The sequence below is a fragment of the Ornithodoros turicata genome, chromosome 10 (genome assembly GCF_037126465.1).
Source record: "Ornithodoros turicata isolate Travis chromosome 10, ASM3712646v1, whole genome shotgun sequence".
NCBI lineage: Eukaryota > Metazoa > Arthropoda > Arachnida > Ixodida > Argasidae > Ornithodoros > Ornithodoros turicata.
Window position 1 is genome coordinate 25,926,671 of NC_088210.1, and position 14,631 is coordinate 25,941,301.

General features: G+C 45.4%; 1 protein-coding gene and 1 long non-coding RNA gene across 5 annotated transcripts in view; one reads left to right on the plus strand and one right to left on the minus strand.

Moving 5' to 3' along the window:
• Window positions 1-14,631, plus strand: part of LOC135371263 (small conductance calcium-activated potassium channel protein 1-like) — a 186,927-nt gene that overhangs the window by 85,560 nt on the left and 86,736 nt on the right. For all 3 annotated transcript variants that reach the window (XM_064605354.1, XM_064605352.1, XM_064605353.1), the window contains exon 3: window positions 3,054-4,139. In XM_064605354.1, coding sequence (XP_064461424.1) covers window positions 3,168-4,139 — 972 coding nt within the window. In that variant the 5' untranslated portion in view covers window positions 3,054-3,167. The remainder of the gene's footprint in view (window positions 1-3,053; window positions 4,140-14,631) is intronic.
• The window catches only part of LOC135371265 (uncharacterized), a 108,785-nt gene that overhangs the window by 82,459 nt on the left and 11,695 nt on the right, over window positions 1-14,631 (minus strand). For both annotated transcript variants that reach the window (XR_010415546.1, XR_010415547.1), the window contains exons 2-4: window positions 4,990-5,110; window positions 4,356-4,552; window positions 3,034-4,129 (exon numbers count right to left, since the gene is read on the minus strand). This is a non-coding gene — a long non-coding RNA (uncharacterized LOC135371265). The remainder of the gene's footprint in view (window positions 1-3,033; window positions 4,130-4,355; window positions 4,553-4,989; window positions 5,111-14,631) is intronic.

Sequence of the window (14,631 nt, forward strand, 5' to 3'; positions counted from 1 at the left end):
ATGCCACTTTTGTGGCATCGTGCAGTTCAAAATTTGCATGCACAAAAAATAAAAAATAAAATAAAAAATGAGGCGTACGTCTCCAGTTTTCATCAAATCAAAGGAGAGAACGTTGTCGTTCGGCTAGAAGCGTGCTATGCGGTGAAGTTCATTTTGAAGAGTGTGGAGGATCGAAATGAATTGCCAATTTGGAATTTGTGTTTTTTTTTTTTTTTCGTCAAGCGTGCTTTCTTGTGTGTCTTCAGAGAATATCATTTGCTTTCATAGAAATAAGAAGGTATTCAAAAAAGCTATCGCGTGGAGACACTAGAGGAAGTGACAGGCTGAATCGGCCTCCACACTCTGCAGCCGTTATTTCCATAATCCCTGTCCTGCATCGGCTGAATGTGTCTGTTTGTGAGACGATACTTCCGGTGTGGCAATATAAACAATGTGTCGCGCTAGAAGCATGAGCCCTAATGAAACGGAAGTGTCAGAGCTAACGGGGCGTTCCGTTTCCATAGCAACCCTCTGGAGGGCTCCTAGTGTGAGGATCACTCGCAAGGCGGCGGAGTAGCTGCTATCAATTTATCGAAGACGAACGAAGCATAAGCGTGCTGCGCCATCTAGTGCAATGTGAGCGAACACGTCTATCTTTTCTTTTCGACTTGAGGAAAGCACCTGCGCGTCGTACCGCTCGTGGCGCCTCTGTCGGAGTGAAAAGCGGACTCTAGTGTAACCGCAAGGTACCACGCGTTGACTCCGAGGCGGAACTTTTGCGTGCTGGCAACAAGCATTCCGACAAGTTCAGATTGTGCACGCTAATCATGTAGAATAAAACGGGGCCCGTGTTTCTCTACATACCAAATGTATAGATATTGATGACTTGACGAAACGCATGTCAGCCCTCCCTACTCTAAACTTTCGTCGTGCATTAACTGGTGCAAATGAGTTGCGGCATGTTTATTTCATTTATAATTCACACACCCATACAAGTTTAACGACGTAAGTTGCTGTAATTGTAGTTGTAATCTTGTAGCGGTGCAGTATTCGAAACATTTAGGCACGCACGGAGAGTGAACAGCAGGGGCGCAAAAACAGTAGGCGGTGCTCCCGTTGTCGATCTCACCGCTATATTAATATCACGCCCGTCCACCACCTCATATCTCCATTCACCTAGGAAAAAATAATAATAACCCAAATATGTCATTGTATCACCACATCACCACCTCCACTTCCACCACAATCACCTGCTCCTCATGTACAATGTAGCTGGATGAATGATAACTTGTTTGGAAACTTCCGTGCACGTGCACTCTTAAAACGGAAATTCGCCGCACAACACGCTCCTAGCCAACCATAATCTCGAATGATATCGTTATCTGTCCTGATTTGTTGAAAACGGGAGGCGTACGCCTTTTTTGTGACACTTATCCACCTTTCCATTATCATCACTTTCTCATCTCTTCCACAAGCGCAATGGGGCAGTGCACCGCTACACTCTTAGAAATGAACTTCACCGCATAGCACGCTCCTAGCCAACCATCATCTCAAATGATATAGTTATCTGCCCTGATTTGTTGAAAACGGGAGGCGTACGCCCTTTTTTGTGACAGTTATGAACAGCATAAGTGTCACAAAATAGGCTCCTCCTCACGTTTTCAACAAATCAGGGACGAGAACGTTGTCATTCGGAATGATGGTTACGTAAAACGTGCTTCTCAGCAATGGTTGTCTTAATAAGGGGTGGACAACTTCCAGGGTTAACAGAACCGCACCTGACTTTGGTGGGCTGCAGGACGTCACAGAGCGAAGTCCATGGAGATACGGGATAAACAATGCAGAAAACGCAGAAGGGCGTAAAGTGACAGAAACGGGCAACGATAACACGCATTGATACGTGCTTCCAGGGTTAAAAAAAAAAAAAAACAGAGAAAATGATACGATCGATAATTCCCGGATAGAGGCGCGTGACCGCGATGATATTGTGACGCGCGACATCACAGCAGTTGGTCTTTGCGTACGTAAAGGATAGTGTGGTGGTCAACGCTATCCATCAACGCTATCCCTTACGTACGCAAAGGCGATAGCTTACGATGCACTAAAACTCGGTAATCTTTTCTCCATCCCTTCCAGACCTTTCTGTTCGCTGTAAGACGTTAGTGAGTTGTAGTATATCGTACTCTATTGCCTTTGGGTTCGTAAGGGATAGCGGTGGTGTGTTCCGCGCACGCGCAAAACGCAAGCAGAGCTTTGCGCATGGCGCAGAACCAACACGCTATCCCGCACGTGCGCAAAGGCGATAGCGTACTTATACTTATATACCCCAAACTCACTATTGCCTATACTGTGTCCCTTTTGGAGGTGTACCGCACCAAACACTTGATTAAACTTTCGCTGCTGTCAATCATATCACATATGCTTTCTCTCGTCGAGCATGCCAGAGAGATCGGATACTCGTGGCAGCCGCTCAGCATAACGCAATTGTACCTTCTGCAGTCAGGGATTGTAATCACCTTGTCGGCGAAAAATGATTGATGTGTCTGATGTGAGAACAGCTGTTATCAATAGCTTTCCTCCGTAAATCGATTTCTATTATGTTACGTAATGTACCGGGGCCGTGAGGCTACTGCGAACAAACTAAAGAAACGAAAAACCTTTCGCGTCTCTCTCGTAATATAGCTTTTATTGTACCTGCATCTATACTTGGCAGAATGTGCATATAGTACGCGTACAGCGTGCCTATCTGTATGCCTGCTATGTCCGTGTGTCATTTTCAATCCAATTCAATCCAATCCTCTTAGCCGAGCGTGCCGTTTTGCATCCGTAAGAACATCTTCAGAAGGCCCAGCAGAAGAGCAGAGCTTCCAGTGTTCCTATGTTTCAAGACAGATCGCTGTCCAAAACAAGGGTATTCGAGCACATGTCGTGTCATTTTTCCCTCTTACAGGGAATATATATATCAATGTATATTGCATATTTTACCAAATGTCCTTATTGTACGAAATGCAGCTGTTTCTATGTCTGCGCTAACTACTTATGCTCATGTCCTACCATTGTTTCCTTACACGCAGATGACCTCGGAGTGTCCGGCTGGTGGGCACGCGCGCCGCGGTCTTCCCAGCTGCCCCTTGGACATCGGCTGAAGGCGCATGTGGCTGCGTTGGGTCATCTTCACCTGACGCACCATGTCACTGGTGATGGTGACACCCGCTGCCGAAGAGATCATCCCACCAGGACTCCATCCGGTCTCGAATGACTGGCCCGCCGCGTGCTTCCCGTCGAGCAGCAAGCCGACTCTGGTGCTGGGGCGCATGCACTCGGAGCCCGAGCGTGCTCTGCCGCTCGTCGAGTTCAAACAGCTCGAACCCCCAGCGCCGCCGAACTACCGCTCCTGTCCGGAGATTGGACCTCAGATTCAAGTGCACGCCCCGAGTCTTGGAGGCGTCGGGGGCGGCGGTGAGGACGAGGTTCGTCAAGCGTCCGTCTGGAGCGCCTCCGGCAGCAGCGATGTTCCGGAAGGCGGAGTCGCAGATGGCGCTGCGGTGGGGGCGACTTCGGGACCGGCGCCGAAGCGCCCTCACCTCTGGACGCCGCACACGCGGCTGGGACTGAGCGCGCGGCTGGAGCATTCGTTCTTGACGCGGACGGTGTCCCGCGAGAGCGTGCGCTGCGAGGGCAGCGGCGGCGGCGGCGGTGGTGGTCCGGCGCCGCTGACGACGTCCCTACGCCAGCTGCACCGCGACAACGAGATCGCCGAAATCGCGGCCGACTCGATGCGCATCAATGGGGCTTTGCGCCACTTCAAGCACTTGCGCAAGCCCACCTCGACGCTGTCCATCCCAGCGGCCATGAAGCAGCAGGCCCAACAGCAGCAGTCGAGCGACAGCGACGGCGCAGGCATCGCGCTCGTCGGGGTGCATGCCGAGCGTCAGGGCGACGACGGGCGACGCTTCCTGAAGGGCCATTCGGCAGGAGGATCTAGCACAGGTGGAGGAAGTCGCTTTCATAAGCCCTCTGTTGGGTACCGGCTCGGTCGACGTAAGGCTCTCTTTGAGAAGCGGAAAAGGATCAGTGACTACGCACTAGTCATGGCACTCTTTGGCATCATTATGATGGTGGCTGAGAATGAACTTTCAGCCGCAGAAGTCTACAAAAAAGTAAGCGCAACTTAACACACTTCTCCCGCTATCAATGGCTGTGCTCACACGTGCGACGGACGACACAAGGACCTTCTCAAAAGTGATATGACACACAAAAGCTGTTGACACGTTTCTGTGGTGTTCTGTGCCCGCATTAATTCTATAGTATATCAATTAATTGATCAATCAATTAATTAATTGTGTACCCATTAATGAATTTTCTCGCATAATTACCTAAATTCATCGAAGAATTAAGCAAGCGCTCAATAACAGGCTTGCCACGTCAGCAGTGGAGTGCCCTCTTGTTGTCTGGTCGTGCCACGTGCAGCTATGTCTTGCTGTGCCTCTTGTTCCGACGGTGGCCTTATCCCACGCGCCATGCACATTCAGGCGTCATGCATGTTCAACAAGGAGCTTGCATAACACGTGGCCTACGCGAATAAAATTTAAACAGGTGACACAGACGAAGTAATAAGTGAATTGGTATGTGTTTACCGTCATGTGTTCACTGCAATAGCCGAATATAAGTGTCCATCAGTATCAGCATGCTTTCTTTCTCGGTGCCTGTGCGCGCGCATGTTTTAGATGTCCTGTACTTACAGCCTGCTGTATTCGGAGAAACGTCTCCGGCTATAGAAAATTCATAGGCGTAAACTACTTAATTGGCTGGAGCGAGGAACGAACACAAACCCGTAAACATTTAGCACTGTCTCGTTTTCTTCTCGTGTACCGTCAACATGAACTGCGACATTCCTTCTAGAAAGGAACAAAAAGGAAAAGAATTTGTCCAGATCTTGTAAACCGTGAATCGTGTGTCGTTGCACATAAGAATAGGGCACTGAGTCAGGCATTGTCTTTATCAACTCACATGTGTGCATTGGAGTTGTGCCAGGATTATCAGTGCATTGCAAACCCGGAAAGTTGGCTTCCATTTTCTGGGGCTTAGGCTCGTGCCAACTGTACCACGTGTCGTAATTTTTCATTGGGCTCTGAAAATAGAATTTGACACCATTGCACCAAAATGTAGACAACAGCGGTCAGTCGTTGTGTATACTGGTCCATGCCCACAGTCTTCAGCAGAAGGCAACAGCGGCCGTGTTGAAGCTCAGCAGTTCAGCTCAGTTGAACCTCATGGTCAGCAAAATGGCTTTCTAGAGGTGTTCCTATTCGCAGCCTTCATACTGGATAGCATATTGTCAATTGGCCTCATATTAACACTGGATTGTAATGGATTTGCATTAGCTGGGAGTGAAGACAGGCACGGGCCTATATTGATATACTATAGGTCCCGTTTTCTCGTGTTTGACTAGGCAAAGGAGACAGCACTTTCAATGAAGTTAAGCACGTCATGAGTAGTGTCATGTGGCACTGATCTGGGACGTCCGTACTCATTCTGTTTATTCGATGTGCTCTCACAGCTGAACCAGCTTACAGCGAAGCGTAGCCCGGCGAAAGCCCAGTAGGGAAAACCAGCTTACATATTCCTTCTTTTTAATACCTACATTAAAACGTTGCCCAAGTGCTGATAACCAAAGTGTGTCTAATTGAATTTGACTGAATTTTAGTGTGTTTGAATATATCTTTTTTGATTGATTGAATTATTAATCGCGCGCTACCGAGGATGCTGTCGCTCCTTTTGTCACGCTTCCGCTTATATCGAATTACCGCATTTGTCAGAGTGTTTAATGTCCTATTAACTTCGTTATACGATGGTTTACTGTATTGAATAATTTTCGTTTCGCATATCGCTACTTGTCATCGTGGTGCCATAATTTTGTGCCGTTCAGCCCGGTTAGACCAAATGTTCAAGAAGAAAAAAAAAAGTCGAGGAAATTCTGGGGTGTCATTTCTCTGTCTTTTCGCTTTACTCAAAATGTTTCTCTTTTTAAAGTTAATCCAAACTATTTCTCATTCCTTTGATCACCTTGCGTTCATTGCGGCCTCCCAGTAAATTGTAAATCGTTTCGTTTCCGTGGGAGGGAATCTGTGGATTCCTGCTCCGTTAAATCGTTTCGTGCCAAGAATTCTCTTCTGACGCTGGTCCAAGGCGAGTCGCCCCCAATTTGACGACGACGACAGAGGGGTTTCATAACCTGTGATTGAAGCCAGCATTGTCTGCTGTGCAAGCAATGACTTTTCAGGTGCGCGCACAATGTTCCAAGATATGTCGGATGCGAATAACAAAGTGGTAGTGTGAACAGCGTCACGCTTTCTTTTGGTTCACCACCTTGTAGGTCCGTCCGTAGTTTTATAGGATCACGTGACACCACGTGACAGTGCTATCGCCAGACTGTGCTTGTGGTCCGCTGAAATTGTGTAACCACCGCAAACCGCTCGGAAATAGCACACCGCCACCGCAGTAGCAATGAAAGAAAAGAAAGTTAGACGATTTCACAAAACATTAAAAGGCTTTCAGCAAAAATTTAATGGCATTTGATGGATGGTGATGGCGAATGAGGATGTGATAAAAGAAAAAAAAAGGGGGGGGGGCACGTGAGTCAGGAACGAAGCCGGACTGGCTACCCGAGGACGCTTACACACAGAAAATACAAACAGATGAACGAGTTAAAGTGACGGACTTCAACATGTAGTTTGAAAAAGAGTTTCACCAAAAAGTTACTGCAAACGACGGCTCTTGAAAGCTGCCGCACTGAAACGCATTCGTCACAATGGCCATAGACGACGTCAGCGCCGATAGTTTTTCAGTTTTCTCCACTTGGGTGCCGGTTAAGATTGCGATCACCGCCATAACCCTTACATAATCATGCCTAGTTCATCACGTGTCAGAACCCACCTTCAACGAAATTCATTTCATCCGTAGCGCGCTGTGGTTCCCTGGAGTATCGGAAGCATCCAACGTGTACAAGAACGATGAAAGTAAAGAAACAGCTTCTTTGCTCTCAGTGGCCTGAAATGCAGGGGTGCAGAGAAGATTACTTCTCTCATGCAGCGCCACGCCAAGGAAACTTCATGATTCTGCTGCTACGTCTTTTCAGAACTGCGTAATTGAAGCTCGAGTTCACCCGTATTATTAGCGGTGGTTGTCGCCGCAGCTGCTCCGTTGGATTGACCTTATCTCTGTTAGGCAGGGTATAGTCTGCCACAACAGCTGTTGCGTGTTTAACATAAAAGAAGACAGTAGTTTTGTCTAACTGGTTAAGTGGAATAGTAGCTCAGGAGAACGGAGACGATAAGATCGAAAATGAAGTATTTGAAAGGAGAGCAATTCAGCGCAACGTTGGCAGTCCATATTTTCCTGGTCACGTTCTTCGTTTGTGTAAGCGATTACTGGGTCACCTTTCGTGTTTCCTTAATGTCATGCAGCACTGTGAAGTATCGTTTTTCATGCCTGTGCTTTCTAAAGGACACTGGTCTCCTTTACAAGCTTTGGCTGAATTCATCTCGTAGTGTAATTCTTATGCCTTGTGCACTGACCTTACCTGGTCATGAGGGGACCACGAGTTAGGTTCGTGCTACGCAGGTTACGGAACGTACGTATTTAATGTCATACCGAAGACTTTGATCATTATTCACTCATCACCTCATCATAGCATATCACATATCGACCAGTGTGCCCTATGGGGTAGTGAGGCACAAATTAAGTGGCAAGTTGCCTCAATCAACGCCACTCCATGTATCTCTTGTTGTTTTACAGCGGTAGCTCTTAACGGGAAGGTACCGGGAAATCCCCGTGGCTGTATCACAAACCCCTCCGCTTCATACGCATTACCCTCTTCTTTTTTTTTTTCTTGTAAAGTCATCTTTGTCTTTAATCTATCTCAACTTGCCTACACCTTTTGTTAGTTTATCCTTTATTTCCCAGTTCTTTTCTTTTTATTTTACTTTTATTTTCTTTTGTTCCTTTCTCTCTTTTTTTTCTTTGCGCAATAGCAAACCGACATGTCATTTGGCTGACCTTTCCTGCCTTTTTTTTTCTTTGTTCTAATAAATATATCCCCCCTCCGCTTCTTTTCTCTTCTTCTTCTCTGTTTCCTTCTGTCTCCTCCTTCAGGCTGTTGACTGTCGGTTTCGGTGATGCGAAGCAAGTTAAAATAATCTAAACAAAAAAAAAAAAAAAGCAGTGTTGACATACTCAGAGATGGCTACGTTGTCCCGGAAAGCTGTCCCGATTTCAGCTTTCATTTCGATTTCGTTCCGATTTCAGCGATCGATTGCAATCGATTTCATTTCGGAAAAAGTGATATATATATTTTTTTTTTCTTTAAGATATGTTCGCATTTAGCCTGGGACACCCTGTATATATTCAGCGCATATGATTTGCTCTGGAAGCAGTAAAAGACAAGGACAGGGACAAGAAATTGACGATACGATTACTTGTCGTAGCGTTAACATTTGTAGTACAACGGCAAGCTGTTATCACCACTCCCCCCCCCCTTCCACCACCACCACCACCACCACCACCACCACCACCTGTCTTTGTGTCTTGCTGCTTCCAGTTCAAATGCATTATACGTGAAAGCCGCTATCGAGACAAATGAGACCTTTCAGTTGCACGAAATTCGCTCGATTTCGACCCTAATACGTTTCGCTGATGAACAGCGTGAAAAATTGCTCGGAGGCGCATTAGGGAAACACAATTGTCTTCCGTTAAGAGCAATTCATGCAGCTGTTCTCGTTTACAAGGGGATATATACAAGACTCATTAAGGCGTCAACGTTAAATAAGCATCGTGTCCAATGGAAGTGTGCCAGGAAAACGCTAAAAGACGCTTATTTTTGTCGGCAGACAGTACGAGGACTCTGTTTACCGAAAGTGTTTCCTACGCTAACAAAGAAAAGGCAGTCAAAAGAAGCATCCGAGCAGATGCAATTATCTTCCAACTTGTTCCCGCTTAACTCGAGACATGACTTACCGCTGGGAGTTTTGTCCTGATTTACCAAATGACTTCTGCGCGGCATATGTTCGTTCGTTCGTTGCTATTAAATATAGTAATGGTTGGGAGTAGATTTATTAAAGCTTGTACGGTTCCTCAGACAAAACCGTATACCAGACGAGATTTCGTAGTCTCGTTTTCTTTTAGAAAATGCAGTAGTTATGGCTGGATTTCGTGGCGAAGTATACTTGCGGTGAGTACTGCAAAATAATTCAGATTGAAACCCGCCTCAGGAGTCGGGGACCACCACCACCACTACCATCATCATCATGTAAAACTAAAATATAAAGGCAACTTAAGAGGTATTGTCAATGTTCCTTACTACCTCCGTTTATGCTGCTTCCTACTGGGGACTATTAACTATTCCCAACTATTATTATTATTACTATATTACTATTAAGTATTACTATTAATTACTAACTAAGGACTGGGGGACATTACTACGACACCTCACATCTCGCACGCCGCGAAGGACGAGCTAACTTGTCCTGCGTCGATGTGACTATACAGGATACCCTTCCTTTCTGTATTGCAACCTCACAATATTGTCCACAGGATTAGAAGCTTTCAATTAGTACTTTCACTTCACATTACAAGTTGTAGAGAGCCTTTTGTCTCAAATAAACGGGGATTTTGGTCCTTAAAAGAGAAGGAAGTAATACCCGACTTTCTAACAGTGAACTAGTAGAAGTTGCCCGCGCAATTAGTTTAGTAGTTCATTGTAGTTCACGTGGCAGCTTGCGTTTCAAGATTGCGTCACGGAGTCGCATTTGATGCACTCATTATCTTACTGTATACTGTGCTTACCCGATGGCCTAAAAGGTACTTGTTATTCATCTTGGTACATAAGCATAGCGCGCGCGTCCCCCCACAGGTGCACAAACTCCGTTGTAAGCATTTTTTTTTACTTTAGCTAAGCCATCTAGTTTAGATATATCTGTATAAACTGTGCAGTGTTATGCACCGCAGCCAGGGATGCATGCCTCGACAGAAAAGCTGTACATGTTCCGCTCACGCTGCTTTTTCGTGTAGACGTCTCGTAGGCCAGCCGTGCACATAGTAAGCATCAAATGCTGGCTGACGGCCATGCGAAATGTGACGCAGTCTTATTTGTGGTAAGCGAGGTGCAGGCCCAAGCATTCGTAAGATGTGCACGGCTGGTCGAACATGTCGCTTTATGCGTGTGAAGCACCGTACTCCTGTGTTGATGAATGAGCCTCGTTGCAGCGTGAATGTGTTGGCTCATGAACCGAGATGCTTCACGGCAAAGATTGATCTCACGATAAGAGTGACGTAGAAACACTCAATACATACCTGTTTTGCCTCCATTATAAATATCTAGTCATTGTTTTGCCTCCACTTCACTAAATGTGATAAATAAATCATTATTATTAAACAGATGGCTTTATAGGGGAACGAACGTGACATCCCGTGACAGTGCTCGATCCATTACTAGAACCCTGAGGTTGGGGAAGAAGCGCGGACAGGATCTCCTTTTATAAGATCTTGTTGCGGCGTGTCTGGGCTCCTTCCCCAGTCTCAGGGTTCTAGTAATGGATTACCGTGACCACCAGCTCGTCTGCCTTTTCGCCGTTTTATCAGTGCTTGACTGCCAGAGTATGCTTACAGTATACGCTGAACTTATATAACCATCACATATGTGATGGTTATATAAGGTTATATATGGTTAAGGTTATATATATGGTTATATACATTGTTACCGCGCAGTAACAATGAAAAAGAAAATACGCGATTTTACGAGAAAAAATGCGATTAAATTTCTACTCAAAACCTTTAAATACGCTTTGAATAGAAATTTCATCGAATTTTTTTCAAAAAGAGTTTCGCAATAATTTACCGCTAGCGGTAGTTCTGTGAAGTTACCGTATTTAAATTCGTTTTGCCAATACAGGAAACTATTCTTTCATGTATTCACTTAGTGAACGGTTCACATTTGAAATTCGTTAAGAACAAATTCATAGTATACATGGAGTCGTTTTTAACACGAGGCTAATGAAACGCACAGACAAGAAGAACAATAAAAAGAAGAATTTATAACTTTCTACAATTGGCTAATCTTGGCTATAATCCGCGCACTTGCAGTCAGGAAAAGAAACATTAGGGACGCCATTGTAGTGCTTCTTATACCACTGCCACACTGGCACGAAAAATGACATCGAGTGCGTACTGAGTTAAGTCTTAACGTCATTCGTGCCGTGCTGTACGGAGATATTTAATGGCATTCGTCTGAATGACATTTTTCGCGTAATGAGATCGCCACAACTCATTCGCACACGAACTGCGCATACCCTCGCTCCCATTGTCTGAGCACAGGAGCAATTTAAAACTTCCACAAAGCCACTCTGTACTGCGCACCGCACAATTATTTTATGAATTACACGAAAACCAGCATTATTTTTGTCAAAATGCCTGGCATTTGTTAACGACTGTTTTTTTTTTCGGGGGGGGGGGGGGGGTATTTGCTTTTGGCATAGACTGCCACCTGACAGGCAAACCGGCTGGAGCGTGACAGGCAAGATGACAAGAGTTTTCTGACATAGTGCAGACTATCTATTATGAAATAAAGCAATTTTTATTTATTTGTTATTTATTTAACGTAGATACATACCCCAACAACACCGAATATCATCTGGACGTACGAATAATGTCCTAACGAATTCGTACGTCCGATGGATATCCCTCAGATATCCATGGGACGTAAAAATTCGTTAAGATATTATTACTACATCCAGAGGATATTCGGTATTGTTGGGGTAGAAACCCTTGCCGAAGGGTCAATAGCAATGCTAAAAATGCTTTCTCATTTTGTAGAATATTACGAGTATTTTTAATCTCTTTGGACACGTTTACGCTCTTCAAGTACCCCATCTCTTAGGCGACTATAGAGGGAGACCCGCATCGGACATCATCGCGTTTAATGTCATTCCAATCTGACGTTAGCACGACCGTATCGCAAGAAATGGCATTCGGAACCCGGACAGAAAAAGCGACATGGTGGTGGTGATAGGGCTTGCCGTTGTCGGCCTCACGTATGTGGGCAACGTCACGACTCACGCCCTGGGGGAATGTGCGTCCTGGGCCGACTTCTAAGAGAACTGTGCCGATATATGTCTGAAAGCGTCTGAGGAAAACCCAGGAAAAACCCCAGACAGCACAGCCGGCACCGGGATTCGAACCTGGGTACCTCCCAGTCTCGACGTGACATGGCCAGCACGCTAACCACTGAGCCACGGGAGCTGGTAAAAAAAAAAGCGACATGAGCATGCTATGTCCTTCGTGCTGTAGTTCCGAATCACTCGTTCCTATACTTGTTCCTCGTGTGAGTTTTCAAGAGGCCGGTATCCGATAAGGTTTTAAGAATATGCTTCCCTGCATGCCCCTACGCGCGTTTTCCGCACGCGGAGTGCGTATCGTACTACCCGCTTTGACTTCATTTCCTACCGTCTAGACCGAAAGGGGTGGGAGGTATTTATATCGGCGCTCGCATTAATTTGGTTCTCTGCAGGCTGACGTACCAAGTTTCATCTGTGGCTGCCGACGCTCTCTCGAACGCGAGGTGCGAAGACCGACTGCTTAGCTCAGACTTTCTTCACTTATGAACTGGCTGCTTCGTACGCGGTCGTACTTTGTGCGCGTTTCGTGGCTAGACTATGCCGCCTCTGAAGAACGCCCAGTTGATACGGGTCTGAATGTGAACAAGGTACCGGGGGGCTGGTAAGATCGGTAAAGACAACCGCCGCTCTTTATGTCCTGGTGCGCTTTCTGAAAGAAGTGTGGGCAGCGAGTCATTTAAGAATCGTGGCTCACATACAAAATGTTTAACATCTTGGTTTAACACACACACACAGTGTTCTGGGAGCAGCTGGCTAAAGCAGAGAGGCTAAAGTTTCCATATTCTCCTTCTCTTTCTCTTTCTCTCTCTCTCGTATTTTGACTGAACTTTGCTTTCACACGAAGTGTGCTGAAACTAAACCAAACAACCGAAAAAAACTTGACAAAGCCCGACTGTATTTCAATGGTTATGATATGCACTGTGAAACAAGAAAAAGGGAAGTACAACACTTTACAGATGTTCATGATGCAGAACAAATAACTGTATTCAAGTTTATAATTTAAAAACAAAACAAAACAAGAACAGCAATGGCTAACGGACAAATTACGGGAAACAATGGAGACAGCTAGAGAAGAATAGTCTCTGTTCTCCATATTTTTCTTTCATATCCAATCCAATCGTCTCTATTCGAAACACCTGCTCCTAACCTGGGCCTTCGTTCTTAACGCAGTTTCCCTTCTCACACTATTTCAGTGCGGGGAGAGTAAGTAACTTTTGTTAAAGGAATGCCGCAATGCGAAGCGAAGATGCTCAGGGGACGAAATACGAAAATGTGGGCACGAGCGAAGGAATTCCTTTTTCTGGAACTGCAATGAGCGATGCAGGCGACGTCTTGGGAAAGACGCGGTGACAAGGAGTGCGGTAATCTGTGCAGATCCAGTGTGGAGTTTTAAGATTCATAATTTCCGTCAATGGTGTGTGTCGAAGCCTTCGACGTGTTCGCGTTTCTCTCCAAGGTGGCGATGCTGACAAAGTGTCCTTCGTGACGACCGGAGCGATTCCTGCTCTAGAATTTGGAAAAAATATGACAAAAATATATGTAGGTATATATACCTCCAGGGCTTCCACTATACGTGCCTGTCTCATATCCTCTGCACCGATGCAAACGTCCGAATGTCCGATATTATCCCATCCGAACTTTAAAAGAGCGCCCCTAGACGGCTTATATATACTGTTAAAGACAAAAAAAAAAAAAAAAGAAAGAAGGCGTTTCAGCTGCATCAGAACTACTTCAATTCCCTCGTGCCGCATCTTCAAAACAAACAAATTCGGATGCTCATTATATAAAATGTGCTCGCCTTATTTCGTTCAGCAGAGCACTTCGTTCTTTTTGCACGTTTTGTCTACAGAAAGTTCGTGATAGGATTTCAAACGTCATAGGGTTCAACTATCACTAAATAAGCTACGCATATTTAGTAGCTTCTTTAGCTTAGTTATTTTATTAGTTATTATTATTGGTTATTGGTTCGTTAGCTTAGTTTTTAGTTATTTAGTAGCTTATTTAGTGACCATACCCATGACCATAACGCTAACGCTAACCATGCGAAAAAAAAAGAAGGGTGTAATTTTACTCCTTTTGGATTTGGATGGATTCCGGCAACCTCTGGGGACTTATTGCATGCACGCGTATGCGAAGTTCAGGGAATTTTTGTAGTGGTGAGGAGTAAAATTCAGGGTCAGGGACTAAGTTGGGGAGCAATTGAAATCCAGTGGACTAGAACTGTGATTACTGCGCAATTTATTCCTTTTTTTTACAGCGTAGATTGAGAATGAATAGGACACGGTCGAACGCCACACGTATACTGTGAACTACGCTAGTCTTTGACGACGCAATTTACCGCGCTTTGGCTAAAACCTTAAAACGGCGTTTCCTTGTCTAAGATATTGACCTTCTCAAGGAACAAATCATAGATACATTGTTTCCTTCCGTTCCTCAGAACGTAGCAGTGAAAGGCATACCACCTAGGTTACCGGCACATTAA